The following is a 19,164-nucleotide window of genomic DNA, read 5'->3' as shown; positions in this document are numbered from 1 at the left end:
CCTTTTTAGGATTTTTGATGAATAAAAATGTAATCACAGTTAGTGTCTTTGCAAATTATTAATTATTTATTCATTTTAATAACTGTATCTATCTTTCCATAGGAGAACATTGAGATCACATTGGATGATTTGGAGCCGAGCCCTTCTCGCTCAGTAGCTGTGGTTGATCAGTCCTCCAGTCAGACCCTGGTGAGACGCACTTCCTTCAGTCAAAACTGCTGATGTTTAAAGTTGTGTGTCTGTGTATTTATCTTAATAAGAGCTCTGTGGATAATTACTTGATTTTATTTCCATCTAAGCATTTGTGTTTATTAGAAAAGATTTCACTTTTAAAGAATGCCAATGTAGGGCACATTTAATCCTAAATTAATAGTAATTAGTTGGCCGGTCATAGTTATATAAGCTGCAGTCATTTTAAAACGTGTTTATAAGTATCAGAATGAAAGAGAGAGATTGGTGTGTGTAGAAAAGAAACTTCTATGACTATTTGACAGTGGATATTCTTGTCTGTGTTTCAGGTACGTACTCTGTCCCGGACAGATGAGGCCAGAGGTCTGTTCTGGCTGATGGAGGAAGAGGTTGTGCAGCCGGGAGGGTCCGAGGAAACACTCCTGCAGCGACTCTTCAGTTACTATGGCCCTGCAGAGGGAGAGAGCACAGGTCACACACATATACGTGTACAAACTCACACACTTACATTCTGCCATAGACAGATTTATGCATTGTTTTTTTATGCAGGTCACACAGTGGTGCTAAAAAGTGAAAACACACATCACTTCCTGCTGGGCCACAGTCACGGGACAGATTGGGTGGAATATGACACACTTGGATGGCTGAACCTAGCCAGGCTAAATCCCACCCCCCAGAACGCAGCCAATCTTCTGCAGAACTCCCAGAAGTAAGAACTACCCACAACCATTTGTACTTGTCACATCAATAAATCAGTCAAAAAACATAGTTTTTTTTTTTTAATTCAAGAAGAATGACAAAATAAACTCCCAAAATAGAGATGTCCCACATCCCTAAAAAAGATTTTACATCTGAAATGAAAACTGCCAGTGGGCGGCTGGAATTTCCTTCTTTAATGAGCTGAGTGGCTGAGTTATGCAAATGCAGATTTATTCTGTAATAAAGCAACACCATGTGTTGCTCAGATACACGTAAAACATTTTCTTGACTAAATAAAGCAAGAATATTGTGTAAAATCTAATTTATAATGTTAACTCATTTTTTTATTGATGTAACATTCTGTAATTGTGCTAATATTCATGAAAACAGCAGTGTTTTTGTTGCGAGGAACATACACAAGCTTGTACATGTTATCGTAGAATATACATATTACACACCTTTACATCAGACTCAGGTTTTCACTGGATGATCCTAACAGGAAGAGCATCAGCGGGATGTTTGTGGGCCGCTCCAGCAGTGTTGCGGTTTTGAGCGGCTCCATCGCCGGACTGGAGGGCGTCTCTCAGCTCGCCATGCGTCGGGCCACCAGCATGAGGAAGACCTTCACCACAGGCATGGCAGCCGTCAAAAAGAAGTCTCTCTGTCTTCAGATTAAACTACAAGTGGTGGGTTTTTAAGAGGGTCCTAAACCGAATACTCGTAGAAAATCTTTCTTTCATGGAATTGTTCAAATTCCCTATTAGTTCCAAGAAATGGCTACAAATACACATGATGTATTTCTCTTTTGATCAGGATGCACTGTTGGACACTGTGCGCAGATCCAGGGTTCACTTTGTCCATTGTCTATTACCCCGAGCTGAGGTTATGAGGGCAACAGGGTCCCCAGAGGAGAGCTGTGACCCTGGACTCATGCAGATAGATGTGGCTTTGCTCAGGGCCCAGATCCGTGGCTTCAAGTTGCTGGACAGCTTGAGGATTTACAGACAAGGTGAGTAGAGAGACTGATCAAATCCAATCAAATAGATCAAATCAAGTCCTCTTTGTTATTTCCTGCTGAATATCCACATGATTTTTGCAGGTTACCCTGATCACATGGTCTTCTCTGAGTTCAGAAGACGCTTTGACGTTTTGGCCCCTCATCTGACCAAGAAACTGGGCCGAAACTACATCGTGAAGGATGAGAAACGAGTGAGTAACTATTTAAGAGAACAATGAGCGTGAAAATAATTGAACAAAAGCTTTAGAAATGACTGAAATGAAGTTTTGAACTCTTCTTGCTCTTGTGTGCCATGATTCCAAGACAGAATGAACTATGGATAATCAGGGTTATTGTGATGGCTTAATCAAGAAACCCCAGCTGGGTCTCAGACTTGAATCAATACGCAGAGCAGACAGGAAAAATGTAGTAATTGCTCTGGGCTTTAGTGCTTACTAAATGCCCAAATGTACTGTAATTATCAGCTAGAAAAATGTCTCCGTCCAGGGGTCTCCTGATCTCGTTTTGGCCCAGTGATTAACTAAGGGGAAAGGAGAGATATAAACAAAACCTTTGCACAGGGTCCAAACTTAATACTCGCCAAGTGCCAAATGCAAATCAAAATTTGCTTTGCCAAGTAAATAAAATTGAGTTCCCTGTCAAGGGAACTTCAAACTGCGTCCTCTAGGGGTCGCTTTGGGGAACACCTCGTCGTGACCCGTGTCTGAAGCATACTTTGAAAAACGCCAACTTGTTGGCCGGCGACAGCCTCTGACGTCACTACCGGCGCGACTATAAATACGCGCACGTAGGACCCGTCACTTATCTTCTTCGTCTTCATTGACTGTTTTGTTTGAAGCGTGCATCTGAGAAACGACCAAAACGGTAAGAGCGATCTATCATTGTTATCATGGCATCCACTAGCAAGGCGTTTAAACAGTGTGTGCATCCATGTCAGCGTTATTTGACACCTGATGACACACACAGTCTTTGCGTCTCTTGTTTGGGCGAAGAGCAGGCGCGCGATGTCCTTGAGGGGGCAATCTCCACTCTCGTTTGTCTCTCTTTTCGAGGAAAGAGGGACAGCCATCTGGTTCCCGCGGCTCAGGACCCGCCGTTGCCGAGGCACGGAGGAGAATGAGCTCGTGGGGATCACAGGTGGATCTCGCTGAGTGTAGAGGGGGACTTTTCCTTTCACACTCTTCGGCGGAAAACAAGAGTGAACTTCAGGAGTAAGATGTGTTGTCATTAACCCATTCTGATACTGAAGTTAGTGCTCTGCTGGGTTCTACCCAGAAAGAGCAGGAGATATCTGAGAGTGGCGAAGAAGCTGAGGCTGAGCCTTCTCAATCCTCCTGCCCTGCGTATGGGGAGCTGTTAGAGGTTGTGGATCGTGCCATGGCAAAATGAGACTTGCCATGGAAGCGTGCCAGAAAAGTGACGCCGCGAGGTCGCCTCGATGAGCGTTATTTGTCTGACCATAGCCCTCCAGCCCAGGTGAGCCTTCCATTCTTGCCTGACTTACATGCAGAAGTCGAAAAGGAATGGAAGAGGCCGTTTTCCTCTCGCATCCATCGGTTTCAGCATACGAGTTATGCTAATATCGAGGGCATGCACGAAAACGGCTATGAGAGGATGCCCCTGTAGAAGAGACGCTGGCTAGCTATCTCTCTGTGGGGGAAACTAAGCCCCTCCAGGATACATCCCGCTTAAATGGTAAAGCATACGCAGCAGCAGGTCAGGCTGTGGTGAAGGACCTGGATACAGGCGAGGGCCTTTCAGCTGACCAGGTAGCCGAGCTGCGCTGCTCCACAGACCTCTCTCTCCGTGCTACCAAGCAGGCCGCCTCCGCCATGGGTAGGTCTATGACGGCCATGGTGATAACGGTAACATCTGTGGGTGAACCTGGCAGACATCGGGAGGGAAGAAAGGGGGTTTCTTCTCGATGCTCCGGTCTCGCCTTCTGAGCTTTTCGGTACCTCCATCGAGATGGTGGTCAAAAAGTTCAGGGAGGCAAGGGCGCATTCAGCTGCCTTTAAATCCTTCATTCCACGAAGGTCCAGGTCTGAGCCCGAACAACAAAGGGGTCCTGGCCCATCTCGATCTGAGGATCAAAGACGGGCACAGAAGGCTAGTGTCGCGGCTCACGCTCCTCCCCCGCCTAAGGGCAGGGGCAAGAGGAATCGTGGGCCATGAAGAGGTAAGCAGGACCTGAGGGATGTGATTCAGACGAGGCAGCGTTCTCGTCCGGATCGGAGCGATACCTAAGTAGTTACTCACTTCCTTTGGATGTTTTTAACTTCTGCTTTTATCCTCCCCTGCCTAATTCCCCTGTAACCACCAGCTCTCCACCTGATCGAGGTTAGGTGGAAAATTTCTCACATAACAGTCTCCTATGCTGGACCTATGATGTTTTTGGTTGGTCCTATATTCATAGTAACCACCTTACTGATGGTCAGGTCTGATTACTGATTACAGGTCTGTCAGGTCTGATTACTGATTACAGGTGATGCTCCCCTCGCTTGAGGTTTGGAAAATTGGAGCTGGCCTCTCCCGTGCGATCCAGCGCCTCTGCGATGCTTAGGAACCTTTCAGTACACACGCTAAATCTGTGTACTTTCTCAAAACCACATGGTGGTCAGTGTGCACGTGAACACATTGCGCACTGTCTGAAATCCACATAAGTGGTAAGTGTGCGCGCAAGACTCTGCGCACTTTCTGAAATCCACGTAAGTGGTAAGTGTGCACGCAAGACTCTGCGCACTTTCTGAAATCCTGTACGGTAGGGGTTACGCGCTCTGTTCGTTCCCTTTCTTAAGATGATTAGCCCTGGGTTCCTTGGGCTTCATTCAGCCAGTGTGTATTTGTTATACACCTCAAGCATCGCTTCCCTCAACATGAGGGGCTGTTTGGGCAATTCTCGTGGTAGTTTAGCAGCGCTCCCCTTTTCCAAAAGAAAAAGGGTCACTTATGAGCGTGCTACTCTGAGCTCGGAGTCCTCCTCTCATATGAGACTGAATTCTCGTTTTTTTCACCAGAGCGCTCCAGTACTACATACTGTTTTTGAGATGCACTGTGAGAGCAGACATCCTGTTGAGGCAGGGGCTGAGGCTCTGGGAATGGCGCCTTCGCACCAAGGTGGTGAAGCAGATTTGGAGAGGTTGGCCAGACTTGGGTGAATCGGTTTGCGACTCGAGAGAGCATCACACTATCCCCTCTGGCTTCCTCTGACTCATCCAGCTCCACTGGGGCTGGACGCCATGGTACAGGCGTGGCCGAGGCTTCATCTGTACATTTCTCCCTCCAATTGCTCTGCTCCCGGGCCATTCCATCTATAAGCTGCGCTATCAGAGTGCCACGAGAGCCCCTCCTTAGAACAGTATTTGTAAATCCATGCTATGGTAAGTGTGCACGTGAAGTCTTTGCACACTTTCTGAAATCCACACTGTGGTAAGTTCGCACGCTAGTACTCTGCGTTCTTTCTAAAATCCTATATGGTGAGGGCTTCGCGCGGTTGCTTCATGCCCTTTCTTGAGTCGGTTAAAGCCCCGTTCATCTTGGGCGCCACTCCACCCAGATATCCTCTGATACCTATCTAGAACAGGGTGTTGTTACTAGAGAACTGTTGAGACAGCTCTTTCGGCAGGTTTTTGTGAAAGCTAGCGGTAGCCCCTGTGTGACAGGCAAGACTTGGTAAAGAACATGCTAGATTCTTAGCCATATCCCTTTAAAGGAATCTTTCGTGATTCCAAGCTTTCAGCTCTACCCCGGGCCGAGGCCCTACAGGTAAGTTGGGTATGTAGCTTAGGCCTTTGGCCATAAGGGATACTGTCATGGACAGCCGTCTAACCGTCCCAGGGGCGACTCGCAGTGAAATGGTAGAGTTGGTACTTAGTGTTTGCCATGATTCTGGCCTGCACTCCCCTCAGCATGGCAGTGTGGGTATACTGTTCCCCAAAGCAACCCCTAGAGGATGCAGTTCGAAGTTCACTTGACAGGGAACGTCTCAGGTTACGAATATAACCATGGTTCCCTGAGAGGGAACGAGACACTGCATCCTCTAGCTCCCTGCCATGCTTCGGACGCAAGTTTCACAAAGAAGTTAAGTGACGGGTCCTACGGGCGTGTTTTTATAGTCACGCCGGTAGTGACGTCAGAGGCTGTCGCCGGCCAACACGTTGCCGTTTTTCAAAGTATGCTTCAGACACGGATCACGACGAGGTGTTCCCCAAAGCGACCCCTAGAGGACGCAGTGTCTCGTTCCCTCTCAGGGAACCATGGTTACATTCGTAACCTGAGACGTTATTCATGAGTTGAATGGAAGCTCAGGTAGGAAATGTAGCATAATACATAATGGAAGATATATAGCATAAATTGAAATTATGAGAAATGATTGAAGCCACAATAGGGATATTATGATATATAAAGTCATACTGTGAACATGAGATATAGTTGAGATATATATGTCAAATTCTGATACGCAGTCACAATGGAAAGATAAAAATCACAATTATGAGATGTGAAAAATAATATTTTGAGAAACTGTACGATAAAATTGCAGTTATGATAAATAAGGGTTGCAATTGTGAGAGATAGTCAGTGAATTAACTGGTGTGAAATAGCTGGTGAATTAACGGGTGTGGTAAAAATTTCAATTTTGGAGTCTGACAATTCGCTTTTCAGAGTAAAAAGAATAGAGAAAGATGACCGTCCGCTTTTTGTGACAGCAGAGAAGGTCAGTCGCGTTTCAAGTCCCAGAGGAAGTTGAAATGATGCAAAATTGGAAATCTAGGGAGACGCAGAGAGAAAGAAAAAGTCGGAGGGAGGTAGAACCGTGTCTCTGAGGAAAGATTTTTGTGAAGCGATTCGAACAATGGCCCTTTGGTTGTCAGGGGCGAGTGCCCCCCTTTAGTGCTGTTATCTAGATGGGCCCTTTCAGATAGATGGAGTTTTCAAGACTTTTCCGCATGAGAAAGACACTGTCAGTGGGCAGAGGGCTGATGGTCGTCTGGACAGTTTGGGGACTGTACAGCAGAGAATAACCAGTGTTGTGCCTGTGTGTCCAATAGGCCTACACAGGGGTCAGCAGTGTTTTTGTAATGTTCACTGTGTGAATTAAACATGACATGTCATTGCAGGCAGTAGAGGAGCTTTTGGAGTCTTTGGAACTGGAGAAGAGCAGCTATCACATGGGCCTCAGCAGGGTGAGTAACACACACACATACACACACACACAAGTTACTATTCATTTGATCAGTTCGGAAACGTCAAAGGATGCAGGTGAGTCAAACTTTGAACTGTATGCAGCAGATGATATGTCATCTGTATCGTTTTTCTGTCTACTACTTCGCGGTCCGTCGGCTGGACGCAATAAACTCTCATCTCGGCGTGAGCTGCTTTGTTTGTTTGTGTCTTTCCTGGTTCTTCATGCCATCCTAATCAGTGTGAACAGACGCTGGCGCTCAACAGTTTAATCCCATCAGCTGGAAAACCACGGGCGAGCCAAAAAAAAAAAAAAAAAAGGGTGGAGTGTGTAAACAAGCCCCGCCTGGCGCATTCCCAGAAGAATGGAGATTTATTGGACCGTATTATAAGTTGGAATAGTTAGTAATTATTTTGTGGCAGCTGCAATTGGCGTCAAGGTTTGCGAAGGCTGAACTGCGCCCAGAAATGGATTACAATGCCAGGGGCCCATCATGAAAGATTCGAGGAACAAAACACTGATTTCCTGTCAGTTCTGCTCAACTTGTGCTGTTACGATTGCTGCTGTCACAACTATGTTTGTGTGTGTCTGTTAGGTGTTCTTCAGGGCTGGAACGGTGGCTAAACTAGAGGGACAGAGGGATGAACACACCAGACAGAACATCACGCTGTTCCAGGCCGCCTGCAGGGGCTTTTTGTCTCGACAGGCCTTCAAAAAGAGAAAGGTAAAGCCAGTTTTCCATTTTGCTTCAGTCTTGAGCTGGTGACGAGATTTTATTTAAGCTGAAGCTAGTAATTTCTGCAACACTAGTGTTATCGAGCAGAACTGCAGACAAAATATGACCCCGTCTCCCATTGGTCAGCCAAACAAATAGATCTGCCCCAAACTCGCTCCATTGGTTGAGCCATTGTTGCTGTTGATATGCAGCTCAAACATACCGAAAATGTTTTGAAAGCAAATATAAGTTTTTTTAATACTGGAAAAAAAACACACTTCTGCTTTAAGTCCTCTCCCATTTAATCTCCCTAGAATTAGAAGATCTCAAATTAATAAAAGCTCCTCTGAACACTTTCAGATCACGGCATGCAGTCAGGCCTCTCAATTCTTCATGATGTGCATTTAATTAATTCCAGTCGGATTTGCAGTTTTGGTTTGCAAGTCTTTCTGTTCTTTTTCAGAAATGTCATACCAAAGTCATACTGTGGCTTTTATGTTTGTGTTTGCTATGGAACATTAATCATTTCATGCTTCGCTGTTAATGCAACTGTCATGTCATTCACAGATGGAGATCTGTACCATCAGCTTGATGATTAAAGGAATAGTTCAATCAAAATTAATATTCTTTCATCATTATCTCATCCTCATGTCATTCAAAACCTCCATGGCTTCTTTTTTTACTCTAAAACATAAAGACTGCTGAATATATGGACCAATCTATTTAATATAATGAAAATGAATGAAGACTAGGACTGCATAAAAGTTTTCATTTTCACTTTAAATAATCTAAAACAAATCTCTCTGTCTCTCAGATCCAGGATTTGGCCATCCGTTGTGTCCAGAAGAACATTAAGAAGAATCGGGGTGTGAAGGACTGGCCCTGGTGGAAGCTCTTCACCACAGTACGACCTCTAGTAGAGGTTCAGCTCACTGAAGAACAGATTCGTGGAAAAGACGTGAGTCTCTTTATTTTATGCCCTGGTTTGCTCGCTATGCAAAGCTTCTGTCAGTTTACAGTAGAACTTGAAGGTTTCTCTGTGTGTGGACGCCTTTGCCTTAAAGATGGCACAATCTGAGGGCTTTTGTTGCATCAGCGTTAGAGCCGAGACTTCTCTTTGATTCCTGCTGCCATCACATCTCAATCCCAGCTCAAAGCATTAGCTTTAGAAATGCAACAATGCCGTCTGGCCCCTTCCTGAACTCACCTGAAGACAGAAAGATCTCACCTGATCAAAAGAACATCAGATCACATAATATTAGCTCAACAAGCCTCAGGCCAAAGATTGTCCTGTTCTAATCTAATATTCAGTATTGTCTTTTGATGGTGATAAAAATTTTGTTTCGACTTGTAGGAGGAGATCATGCATCTGAAGTTGAAGCTGGAGAAGGTGGAGAAGGAAAGAAATGAGCTACGGCTGACCTCGGATCGTCTGGAGAGCAGAGTAAGAGAGCCAAGGATCTTATGTATTTATTTATTTTAATTTTTGCTGTCCTTCTTGACTAATTCAAGAAAACCAGAGAGAAAATGAGAACGCAAAGGGTGTTATTTTTGTGTTAGATAGGCTGAGTGTCTCCAGAAGTATTGATAAATAAATGTATTAAGTGATGTATAAATAAAAGAAAATATAGAAATGCAGAAAGCCTCCACCATATTAGAAAAACAAGAGCATATGTGTGTTAATGTAGATCACAGAGCTTACGGCAGAGCTTTCAGATGAGAGAAACACTGCGGAGTCGACGTCCCAGCTGCTGGAGACAGAAACAAGCGAGAGATTGCGTTTGGAGAAGGACATGAAGGACATGCAGGTACATGAACTCCAGCAGTCCTGCTTCAGTCTTTATTAAACAGTGATGAAGAGTAACTAAATAAAAGATAGCTGCTAGGTAACTTTTTAAGTAGCATAATTCAGTAAAATAATATGGTTAAGATTACAAAACACTGCACACACACATGTAGAGTTGGGATATCTGATACATATTAGCAAATTGGTTAATTCAGTATTAATTTGGATTTAAATAATATAAATTGTAAATATTTACACTTTACCAGGACAACATATAATATTTCATGTTTTTATACAAGATTTAGTAAAACAATTAAATAAATTCTGTTTAGTAACAGTTCAAATATTTAGTTAAATGTTTTTAATTTGGTAAATCGTATGGCATCTTCATTTTATTAGCTTGTAGTGTAGCGTATCTTTTTCATGAATATATATTTACTGTATTTTAAATATTTTAAATTTTAAGTAGCTTGTGTCATTGATTGAATAAAAATTATGGTAAAAGTGTGTTGGGGAGATTTTTATTCTTTTTATAAACTTTCTTTTAAAGTCGGTGAAAGTTGTGGTAAGAGTGAATTTGTCAGTGGGCTGCTGTAGAACATACCTGTGCTTTTTTTTTCTGGTGAAGGTGAAGTTTGATGATGTGAAGAAACAGATGGAGTCCATGGAGATGGAGATCATGGAGGCCAGACTCCTCCAAGCATCAGAATTCAATGGCGAGATGGACAATGATGGCGATGATTCTGGTAAAAACAAAACAAAAAACCCACAATCAGACAGCACTTGAAGTTGATTATGAAAATGCTTTATTTTGATAGGAATATAGACATTTTTGGCTTCTGAGATGGAAAGAGGACCGGATTGGTCAACAACTGCTCTACAAACACACAAACACCTCAACAAAACAACTCAGAAATAATCTGTCTGTCTCTGTATATTTGTGCATGTCAGGAGGTGAATGGAGACTGAAATATGAACGCGCCATCAGAGACACAGAATTCACAAAGAAAAAACTTCAGCAGGAGATGGATGACAAGGTGGAGACAGAACAACAGAACAAGAGACACTTGGAGAGAAAAGTTAGTATAGCACAATAAATAAACACATACACAGAGTGCACACACACACTAGGACTGCTAAGAGACTACACACAGTGTGAAATGTATCCAAATTCAAACTCTGCTACAATAAATTATACTCTGACGTTGACCAGCAACACTTTAGAATCTTTAGACTTTTATAAACTTCACCTTCCTGTCTCTCTGTATAGTTAACGGACTTGCAGGCTGACCACGAGGAGTCCCAGCGATCAGTCCAGCAGCTGAAGAAGAAATGTCAGCGGCTGGCAGCTGAGCTCCAAGACACCAAACTGCACTTGGAAAATCAAGAGGGACGCAACCATGAGCTGGAGAGAAAGCAGAGGAAGTAAGAGCCAATCATACACACACACACACATATCTTAGTCTGTGTCTTCAGTCTCCTAGCTGGTCACCTGCTGGGTCTGATTATAGAGATTTCTGATTATTGTTTACTCTGGTTGTTTGAGCCATATATTTACTGTTTGATTGTTTGGGCTGTTTGTTTATAATTTGGCATGTTTGTTTACTGTTTGATTGTTTTGGTGGTTTGTTTACTTTATTGTTTGGGTTGTTCTTTTACTCATTGTTTAATCATACATTCGTTTAATAATACAGTACAGTAAACAATTTGTTATTTGATTACTATCTGATTGTTTGGACTCTTTCTTTAATGTTTGATTGTTTGCTGTTTAGGTTTAATTTTGTTTACTTAATTACTGTCTTTTGTTTGTTGTTTAGTTCATTTGTTCAGGCTGTTTGTTAACTGTCTTATGTTTGTTGTTTAGTGTTTAGTTGTTTTGTCAGTTTGTTTACTTTCTGATTAGCTGGTCTGTTTATTTATAGTTTGGGTTTGTTTACTTCTTGTTTATTTCTAGGCATTTAAATTGATTGTTTATGGTATGATTACATCTCTATTTGAGCTCTTTCTTTACTGTTTGGTTGTTTGCTGCTTGTTGTTTAAGATGTTTGTTTACCGTCTGATTGTTTGGGCTGTTTATTTGAGTGTTTTGATATTTATTTACTGTCTGATTGTTTGATCTTGGGGTTGGATTTGTTTATTGCTGGACTGTTTTTATTTGTGTGTGTGTGTGTGTGTGTGTGTGTGTGTGTGTGTGTGTGTTTAGTATTTGGCTGATGTTGCTCATAACTAAAAACTTAGCACATCAGACTTAGAGCTGGAGCTAAATCTCAACATACATGACAATTCATAAATATCCTCAGTGTACAGGCTTCATTTTTCTCACAGAATTTCCAACATCTGGAGAATAAAAAAAAGGAAAAAGCGTCTTACTCAAAACTAACTACTAACAACGCAGATTAACATTTTGTGATCTGAAAATCTACAAAATCACAAGCAGATGAGGAAATGTTTGCTTGAGTGCCTACAGACTAAAAGTTCTGTTTGGTAGTTTATGCCCATGAGCACATTATCATGTTGCTCTTGTCAGACTGTGGTTGAAATGACCTGTCTTAAAATCCATCTATCTTCCAAATTTTCTGGCAGGTTTGATGTGGAGAAGAACCAGTTTCACGAGGAATTACAGAAGGAGAGGAACCAGCGGGAGAAACTGGGCAGAGAGAGAGATATGCTAACTGGCGAGTTGTTTACAATTAGACAACAGCTACAGGTTAGACTAAGGATAGAACAGTGTGTGTTGCTCTCTCTCGCATCCTTAAGCAAGATGCTAAACTTCAGGTTTCTGTAATAAGTCTATGGTACGTTACTAATGACAAATTCATAATTTAAAAACAGGAGAAGGACACAGAGCTGTGTACAGTCAGTCTGAAGGTAGAGCAGCTGGAATCCGAGCTGCAGGATCTCTCTTCTCAGGAGTCAAAAGAAGAGGCATCACTCGCAAAGGTTAAGAAGCAACTGCGGGATCTGGAAGCAAAGGTCAAAGATCAAGAGGAGGAGCTTGATGAACAGGCTGGAACCATTCAGATGCTGGAACAGGTACAAGCTAAAAAATGGCAAATGCTGTTATTGTCATCTAAAACTATTCAAAATTATTTTCATTCATGGAAACATGGAAGCTGAAATCTTAAATATAACCGAGTCTAAAAAGAAGCTCAAACTGAAAAGTAAAACTGAAATAAATGTAAAATCTGTGTGTATTCAGGCTAAACTCCGTTTGGAAATGGAGATGGAACGATTGAAACAAACGCACTCTAAAGAGCTGGACAGTAAAGATGAGGATGTGGAGGACATCAGACTGTCCTGCAGTAAGAAGGTGAACAAACAGGATCTAAACACCCTGTCATGGGTTCAAATCACACAATTTGAGACCTCCAGGTTTCCTAATGGCTCTTTCGAAATGTGTGTGTAGCTGAAGCAAATGGAAGTGCAGTTAGAAGAGGAATATGAAGATAAACAGAGAGTTCTGAGAGAAAAGAGAGACCTGGAGTCCAAACTGATGATGGCACAGGAACAGGTACTAATACAACAGAACACAAATATTGCAGACAGCATACAATACTTGAGAAAGTATAACACAGTATTACACTATATAGAAGGTTGGTCAAAGGGATGTAGAGACAGAGAAACGTCTCAGGAAGGATCTGAAGCGCACAAAAGTTCTTCTGGCTGATGCACAGATGATGCTGGACCACCTAAAGAGTAATACGCCCAGCAAAAGAGAGATCATCGCACTCAAAAATAAGGTAGAACCACAATCAGAGCAGTAGAAATTACAATTAATGTCCCTCACTGTGAATAGAATATGACTTATTGGTTCATGTGAGTATATGTTGTGTCTGGTGTAGTTGGAGGAGTCAGAGTTTGCCTGCGCAGCCGCAGTTAAAGCACGGAAGTCTATGGAGCTGGAAATTGAAGATCTTCATATACAGATGGACGATATCACCAAAGCAAAGATGGCTGTGAGTCACATTCTATTTTATTTGAAAACAGTTCAGTGGCCATAAAAATTACAAGTTTGAATGTTTTTAACATGTTTGTTCAAGCATTTATTTATATATGATTGTTTGGGCTTTTTCTTTGTGTGTTTGTTTTTAAAGTGTTTATTTTCTTTATTGTTTGTCCTTTAGATGTTTAAGATGTTTGTTTACTGATTACCCTCTTTTGTTTGACGATTACTTGTTTAAGCTGTTTGTTTACTTTCTCATTGTTTGGCGTGAATGTTTACTGTTTGATTGTTTTATTCGTTTTGTTAATTTTGTTTCAATAGTTCATTTGTTTAAAACAAGAAAAGATCTCATACAACATTTATGACCTTTATGAAATTGAGGAATTAACCCACATTTTTCAGATGTTTGACAAGTTTAATTTAATTCCTCCAGTTACTAAGCAGAAATTGTTTGGTTAATTATTATAGACAACAGAATGCCAGTCATCAACATCTCTTTTAAAACTTTACACAGGACAGAATATGCCATTCTAAACATGAGATTTACTACTTGTTCACCAGAGTCGTTAGAGCTTTTATGGGGAAAAATTTTCGTTTTAAGGCAAAATTTATCTTTTGAGTTGAATAGAGCAGTAAATGTGTAAATTCATTCAAACAGCTGGGTAAAGAGAAATAAAGTGCTTACAGTTCAATTGCTCAGGCTGATGGAAAAAAAAACATTTAAAATAAATATTCCAGAGGAAAAAATTCAAACCTCGAGTCAGATATAAAAACCCTGAATCATGGTGTCATAATCAAGCATGACTTGATAAAGCGTTAAATCCTGTCTCTTCCATGTTTATCTGAGTTTTTGTCCTAACCGACTGTGACAGTCGACAAGACATTTTGACAGTTGCTTGGTTTTTATTCCTGCAGTGTCATGCTGTCTGGCTCCACCCACAGTGAAATCTGACACGAATCCCTATTCACATGGAATTTTATACCAAAAATCTATTCTGATTTGGTTGCTTCACAATTTACCTTGGTGACGACAAAAAGGATGGAGATAAAATAAAAACATCAGTGCAGCTACCCTTCTCTGATTCCTCCCCCATTCACATTACAGGCTCTTTCAGGACTCCAAAAATATGGCACTCAGATTGAAATGGTTCACTTGGGGTGTGCATTTGATTTATTATTTATGAGGAAGAGGAGATGATGTCAAATAGAAGAGTTTAAGGGTATTATCTCCTCGTCACAGCCTCAGCCAGAAATATGCAATTACTGTGTGTAATAACAGTATTTTAGACCCAGTCTAAAATGCTACTCTAAACTCCTACTCTAAAATGACAGAAACATAGTTTTAAAACACTGAAGGCTTCTGTGACTATATTATGGGAAGTGATCCGTTATTAAAAGTAGTTTTTTGAGGGTTATCTAGACAGTGTAGTCCTGAAGGTGTCATGGAGAGCAGAGAAAAACAACAAAAATAATAAAGTGCCACTATTATCCTTCTTTTTTTAAAGAATTGAGATTGTTGAATTGAGAATTTTGTTGTTGATGTAAATCTCTGAGCATCCATTCAAACTCTGCAGTATTTTGGTGTGATGTTGATCTGTCACATGGTAGAAGCTGCCAAAATCAGACAGATGCCAACACGGACAGGTTGCGTAGCATTTCCTCATCCTCAAAAACCATGAATAAAACAATTAAAGGTACTCATTTAACCCTGTCTGTTCTGTCTCCCTCAGCTGGAGGAGCAGATAAGTCGTCTGCAGAGAGAGAAGAACGACCTGCAGTCTCGCTTTGAGGAGGATCAGGAGGACATGAATGAACTCATGAAGAAACACAAAGCTGCTGTGGCTCAGGTGACCCCATATATATACATGTGTATATATATATATATATATATATATATATATACAGTACAAAAAGTACAAAAGTTTGAAGTTAGTAAGATTCATTAATTAATACTTGTATTCCCCAAGGATGCATTAAATTGATCAATTTTTTTTTTAATTTTACAGAAGACTGAAGATTTTAAATGCTGTTCTTTTGAACTTTTTATTCATCAAAGAATCCTCAAAAAATATTAAGCTGCACAACTGTATTCAACAATAATAACAATAAGAAATATTTCTTGGGCAGCAAATCATGATTTCTGAAGGATCATGTGACACTGAAGACTGGAGTTTTGCTGCTGAAAATTCACTATTTCCATCAGGGGAATAAATTATATTTTACAATATTTTCAAATAGAAAACCCTTATTTTAAATTGGAATACTATTTTAATATACTAGTGTTTTAACTGTATTTTTGATCAAATAAATGCAGCCTTGGTGAAAGTAAGAGACTTATTTAAAAAACAAATACATTTGTATGACAAAGTCTAAATTATATATTTATATATGTATCCACATTAAATCAGTAAAATTAAAATACTACTAGCACAGATTAAGAGTTCAAATTAAACGTATGTATCATATGTATGTGTATGTGTTTAGTCTACAAGAGATCTGGCACAGATCAGTGACCTACAGGCCCAGGTGGAGGAGGCCATGAAAGAAAAACAAGAGATCCAGGACAAGGTACCAAAAAAAAAAAAATTCTTTGCAGGAACCTGGAATTGCCTTCTGTCCCCTCATCATTATGTTCTACAGTACATAGTGTATTTGCATGGTTAGGGCCCATGCAGTGAGAAAGGTGCAGAGGGCTGGCTGAATGTGGTCTTAAACATGACCTCAGAGTGACCTGTGTGTTTTTCTTTTTTTTGCCAGCTTCACTCCCTGCAGTCACAGCTTGAATTTCAGGAACAGTCTATGGTGGAGAAATCGCTGGTCAGCCGCCAGGAAGCCAAAATCCGTGAACTAGAGACCAAACTAGAATATGAGCGGACCCAGACCAAACGTCTGGAGGTGAGTCAAGTGATACTCATACTGCATGGCATATTCAATGAATTCATAGTAAGACACTGAAGCAGGATAGTTCAGAAAAAAATATTTGATTTCATTTTGTATTTTAGTCTGATTTAATGTTTTTATTTAATTCCATGCATAATTATTTTAGTCAACTGGATCCTAAACCAACGTCCATAGCATATGCAGATAAACAACTCCATCAGTGGCCACAATTCATTTACAGTTAATTGCTTCAGTGTGTTTCTATCTTTTTTTATGAGCTCTTATATTTGGCTTTATCATCTGTCCATGTTCTTCCACCAGTCTCTTGTCACAAGGCTGAAGGAAAACCTGGAGAAGATGACTGAGGAACGAGACCAGCGTATTGGCAGCGAAAACCGGGAGAAGGACCAGAACAAGCGCATGCAACGGCAGATCCGAGACATTAAGGAAGAGATGACTGAACTGTCTAAGAAAGAAGCAGAAGCCAGTCGCAAAAAACATGAGCTGGTGAGTTCCAGAGCGCCCCCTGCTGTATGGAGATTCTCTTGCCAATGCTATAGCAACTATAATGAAGGGAAACTGTCACAATGGATCTTTTATGTATGAAAAGTGACATAGTTCTAGCACAGCAACCATAGCTTAACTGTGGTATTTGTAGTAAGGCCACTGGTTAAACCTTAGATGGCTTCTCAGGTAAATGGAATGGAATGGCATAAAACAGTAAAGTTGCTGTAGCAAAACCATGGCCATTTTTTCATAACTTTGGTTGGACTTTAAACAGGAAATGGATATTGAAAGTCTGGAAGCAGCCAATCAGAGCTTACAAGCAGATTTGAAGTTGGCCTTTAAGCGGATTGGGGACCTGCAGGCTGCTATGGAAGATGAAATGGAGACGGATGATGATGATGACCTCATCAACAGGTATGAGGATTAGTCTCCTGTCAGTGCCACTGTTTCCATGGCAACAGTTCTCTGAAGTTGATCAGGATAACCGCTGAATGTTACTATTGTTTACATAGACCCTTTTTAAGTTCTTTTTCTTTTCTTCTTCTTCTTTTTTTATATGATCAACTACTTATTTTCCTTTTCCCCCTTTATTTTCATCTATTTTTATTTTATTTTTGGCAGTTTACAGGACACGGTGACAAAGTATCAGAAAAGAAAGAACAAAACGTGAGGATGCTAAGTGGTGATCGTTACACATCTGTTTGTTGAGTTTATAATGCTATTCATTGTAAAAACATGAAAATGCTTTTGTATTACCCTTCAGTCCAACAAACCATGATAAGTCTCACATGGCAAGTATTATTTTTTAGCTAAAGTGGGAAGCATTATTTGTCCAGTAACTAATTTATATTTATGTATATTATATTTATGCATTTAGCAGATGCTTTTGTCCAAAGCGACTTACAGTGGATTCAGGCTATCAATTTTTACATATCTTGTGTTCCCGGGGAATCGAACCCCCAAACCTTGCACTTGATAGCACAGTGCTCTACCAATTGAGCTACAGGAACACATTTAGAACACATTTATTTACAGGAACACAGCAGCATTTTCCTGTCTTCATCAGCATGTGCGGTGTTTAACAATATCATTACGTGTTGCTCATCTGTTTTTACCCATTATATCAGCCATCTTTTTATCAGAGCCATTTATGCACCCAGAAAAATATGAAAATATCAAATTTAAATACTGAAAAATACAGAGAGGCCAGTTTTATAATTAATCCTACTTATAATCCCGTTTTCATTCTCTGTTCGAAAATCCAAATTAATTTATTACGTTTCTATTGCGTCTTGCTACTTAACTGTGCTTAGCCAGTTGTGATATGTTCATATGTGTTGTTGTGCAAGTGTAACTGCTTGGATTCTGGAAAGGGGGAATCAATTGCATTCGGTTGATTTGCCGTAATTGAGTGGAACTGCGATATGCAACCAATAGAAGCAGATTGTCACAGCCGATTAGCGTTTAAATGTGAGCTGTGTGTGTGCTTAAGCTTTAAATTGTGTGAAACAGTAAGTAGAAATTATCCAGAAGCATCTGTAGCCTAAATTCACTGTACTCATGGCATCCCTGATTGTGTATTTGTGCTATGCTTTTGTGTATTTTCTTAAAATCAAAGCTTGACATAAACTGTATTAGTGACTGCAAAGGCATATGGGAATGATGTAACGTCCCACTGCGTTTACAGAGAATGCAGTAAAACAGTGTGGAATGGATTGAAATCCTCTTTTCCCCTATTTCTTTTATTGAAATAACGTGTTGTTTTGGCACTAACCACTAACCAAAGTATCATAACCCTCTTGCCTTGATCAGCCGAAATGACCTTTATGTCAGCTGCTATATTTGATTGAGCTTCTCTTGTTGGCAGTGGAGATGAATCGGATATGGACTCTGAGGTGGAGGACCGCGTAGATGGGGTGAAGTCATTGCTCTCCAAGAGCAAAGGATCTGCCAAGACACTCTCTGATGAGGGTCCCCAGAAGACCACCAGGTCAGTGTGGAACTCCTTTAGTTGCATATTGGAGTTTCATTTCAAAGACAGATCATTTTTATGATCCCCAGAGCTGGAGAAATTAAATCGTGACTAATGTTGTTGGGGAACTGGTGACTAAATTATGAGTTTGTTTACATTTAATATATGGTCTTTTTTCTGGAAGTATAAATTAGTGTTTTGATTTTTGAACCCCCTTCAAGCTAAACAAAAATGCATATTTAACAGATTTAATTAATTAATTTATGGTATTTA

At 40.7% G+C, this 19,164-nt stretch overlaps 1 protein-coding gene across 5 annotated transcripts in view; it reads left to right on the top strand.

Annotated features, from left to right (window-relative positions):
- myo18aa (myosin XVIIIAa) overlaps positions 1-19,164 on the top strand; it is a 40,323-nt gene that overhangs the window by 18,350 nt on the left and 2,809 nt on the right. For 4 of the 5 annotated variants that reach the window (XM_059539882.1, XM_059539880.1, XM_059539879.1 and 1 more), the window contains 27 exons: positions 103-189; positions 519-660; positions 739-898; positions 1,388-1,574; positions 1,702-1,897; positions 1,988-2,097; positions 7,024-7,089; positions 7,684-7,812; positions 8,618-8,761; positions 9,158-9,247; positions 9,492-9,611; positions 10,218-10,335; positions 10,541-10,668; positions 10,860-11,014; positions 12,173-12,296; positions 12,422-12,622; positions 12,789-12,899; positions 12,996-13,100; positions 13,180-13,329; positions 13,432-13,545; positions 15,263-15,379; positions 16,017-16,100; positions 16,290-16,427; positions 16,734-16,919; positions 17,194-17,333; positions 17,541-17,585; positions 18,787-18,909. In XM_059539882.1, the coding sequence (XP_059395865.1) occupies positions 103-189; positions 519-660; positions 739-898; positions 1,388-1,574; positions 1,702-1,897; positions 1,988-2,097; positions 7,024-7,089; positions 7,684-7,812; positions 8,618-8,761; positions 9,158-9,247; positions 9,492-9,611; positions 10,218-10,335; positions 10,541-10,668; positions 10,860-11,014; positions 12,173-12,296; positions 12,422-12,622; positions 12,789-12,899; positions 12,996-13,100; positions 13,180-13,329; positions 13,432-13,545; positions 15,263-15,379; positions 16,017-16,100; positions 16,290-16,427; positions 16,734-16,919; positions 17,194-17,333; positions 17,541-17,585; positions 18,787-18,909 (3,470 nt within the window). The remainder of the gene's footprint in view (positions 1-102; positions 190-518; positions 661-738; positions 899-1,387; positions 1,575-1,701; positions 1,898-1,987; positions 2,098-7,023; positions 7,090-7,683; positions 7,813-8,617; positions 8,762-9,157; positions 9,248-9,491; positions 9,612-10,217; positions 10,336-10,540; positions 10,669-10,859; positions 11,015-12,172; positions 12,297-12,421; positions 12,623-12,788; positions 12,900-12,995; positions 13,101-13,179; positions 13,330-13,431; positions 13,546-15,262; positions 15,380-16,016; positions 16,101-16,289; positions 16,428-16,733; positions 16,920-17,193; positions 17,334-17,540; positions 17,586-18,786; positions 18,910-19,164) is intronic. The other variant, XM_059539883.1, reaches the window with a different exon arrangement.

Source organism: Carassius carassius, chromosome 45, assembly GCF_963082965.1.
Source record: "Carassius carassius chromosome 45, fCarCar2.1, whole genome shotgun sequence".
Classification (NCBI taxonomy): Eukaryota; Metazoa; Chordata; class Actinopteri; order Cypriniformes; family Cyprinidae; genus Carassius; species Carassius carassius.
This window is presented reverse-complemented; position numbering and strand designations above follow the sequence as displayed.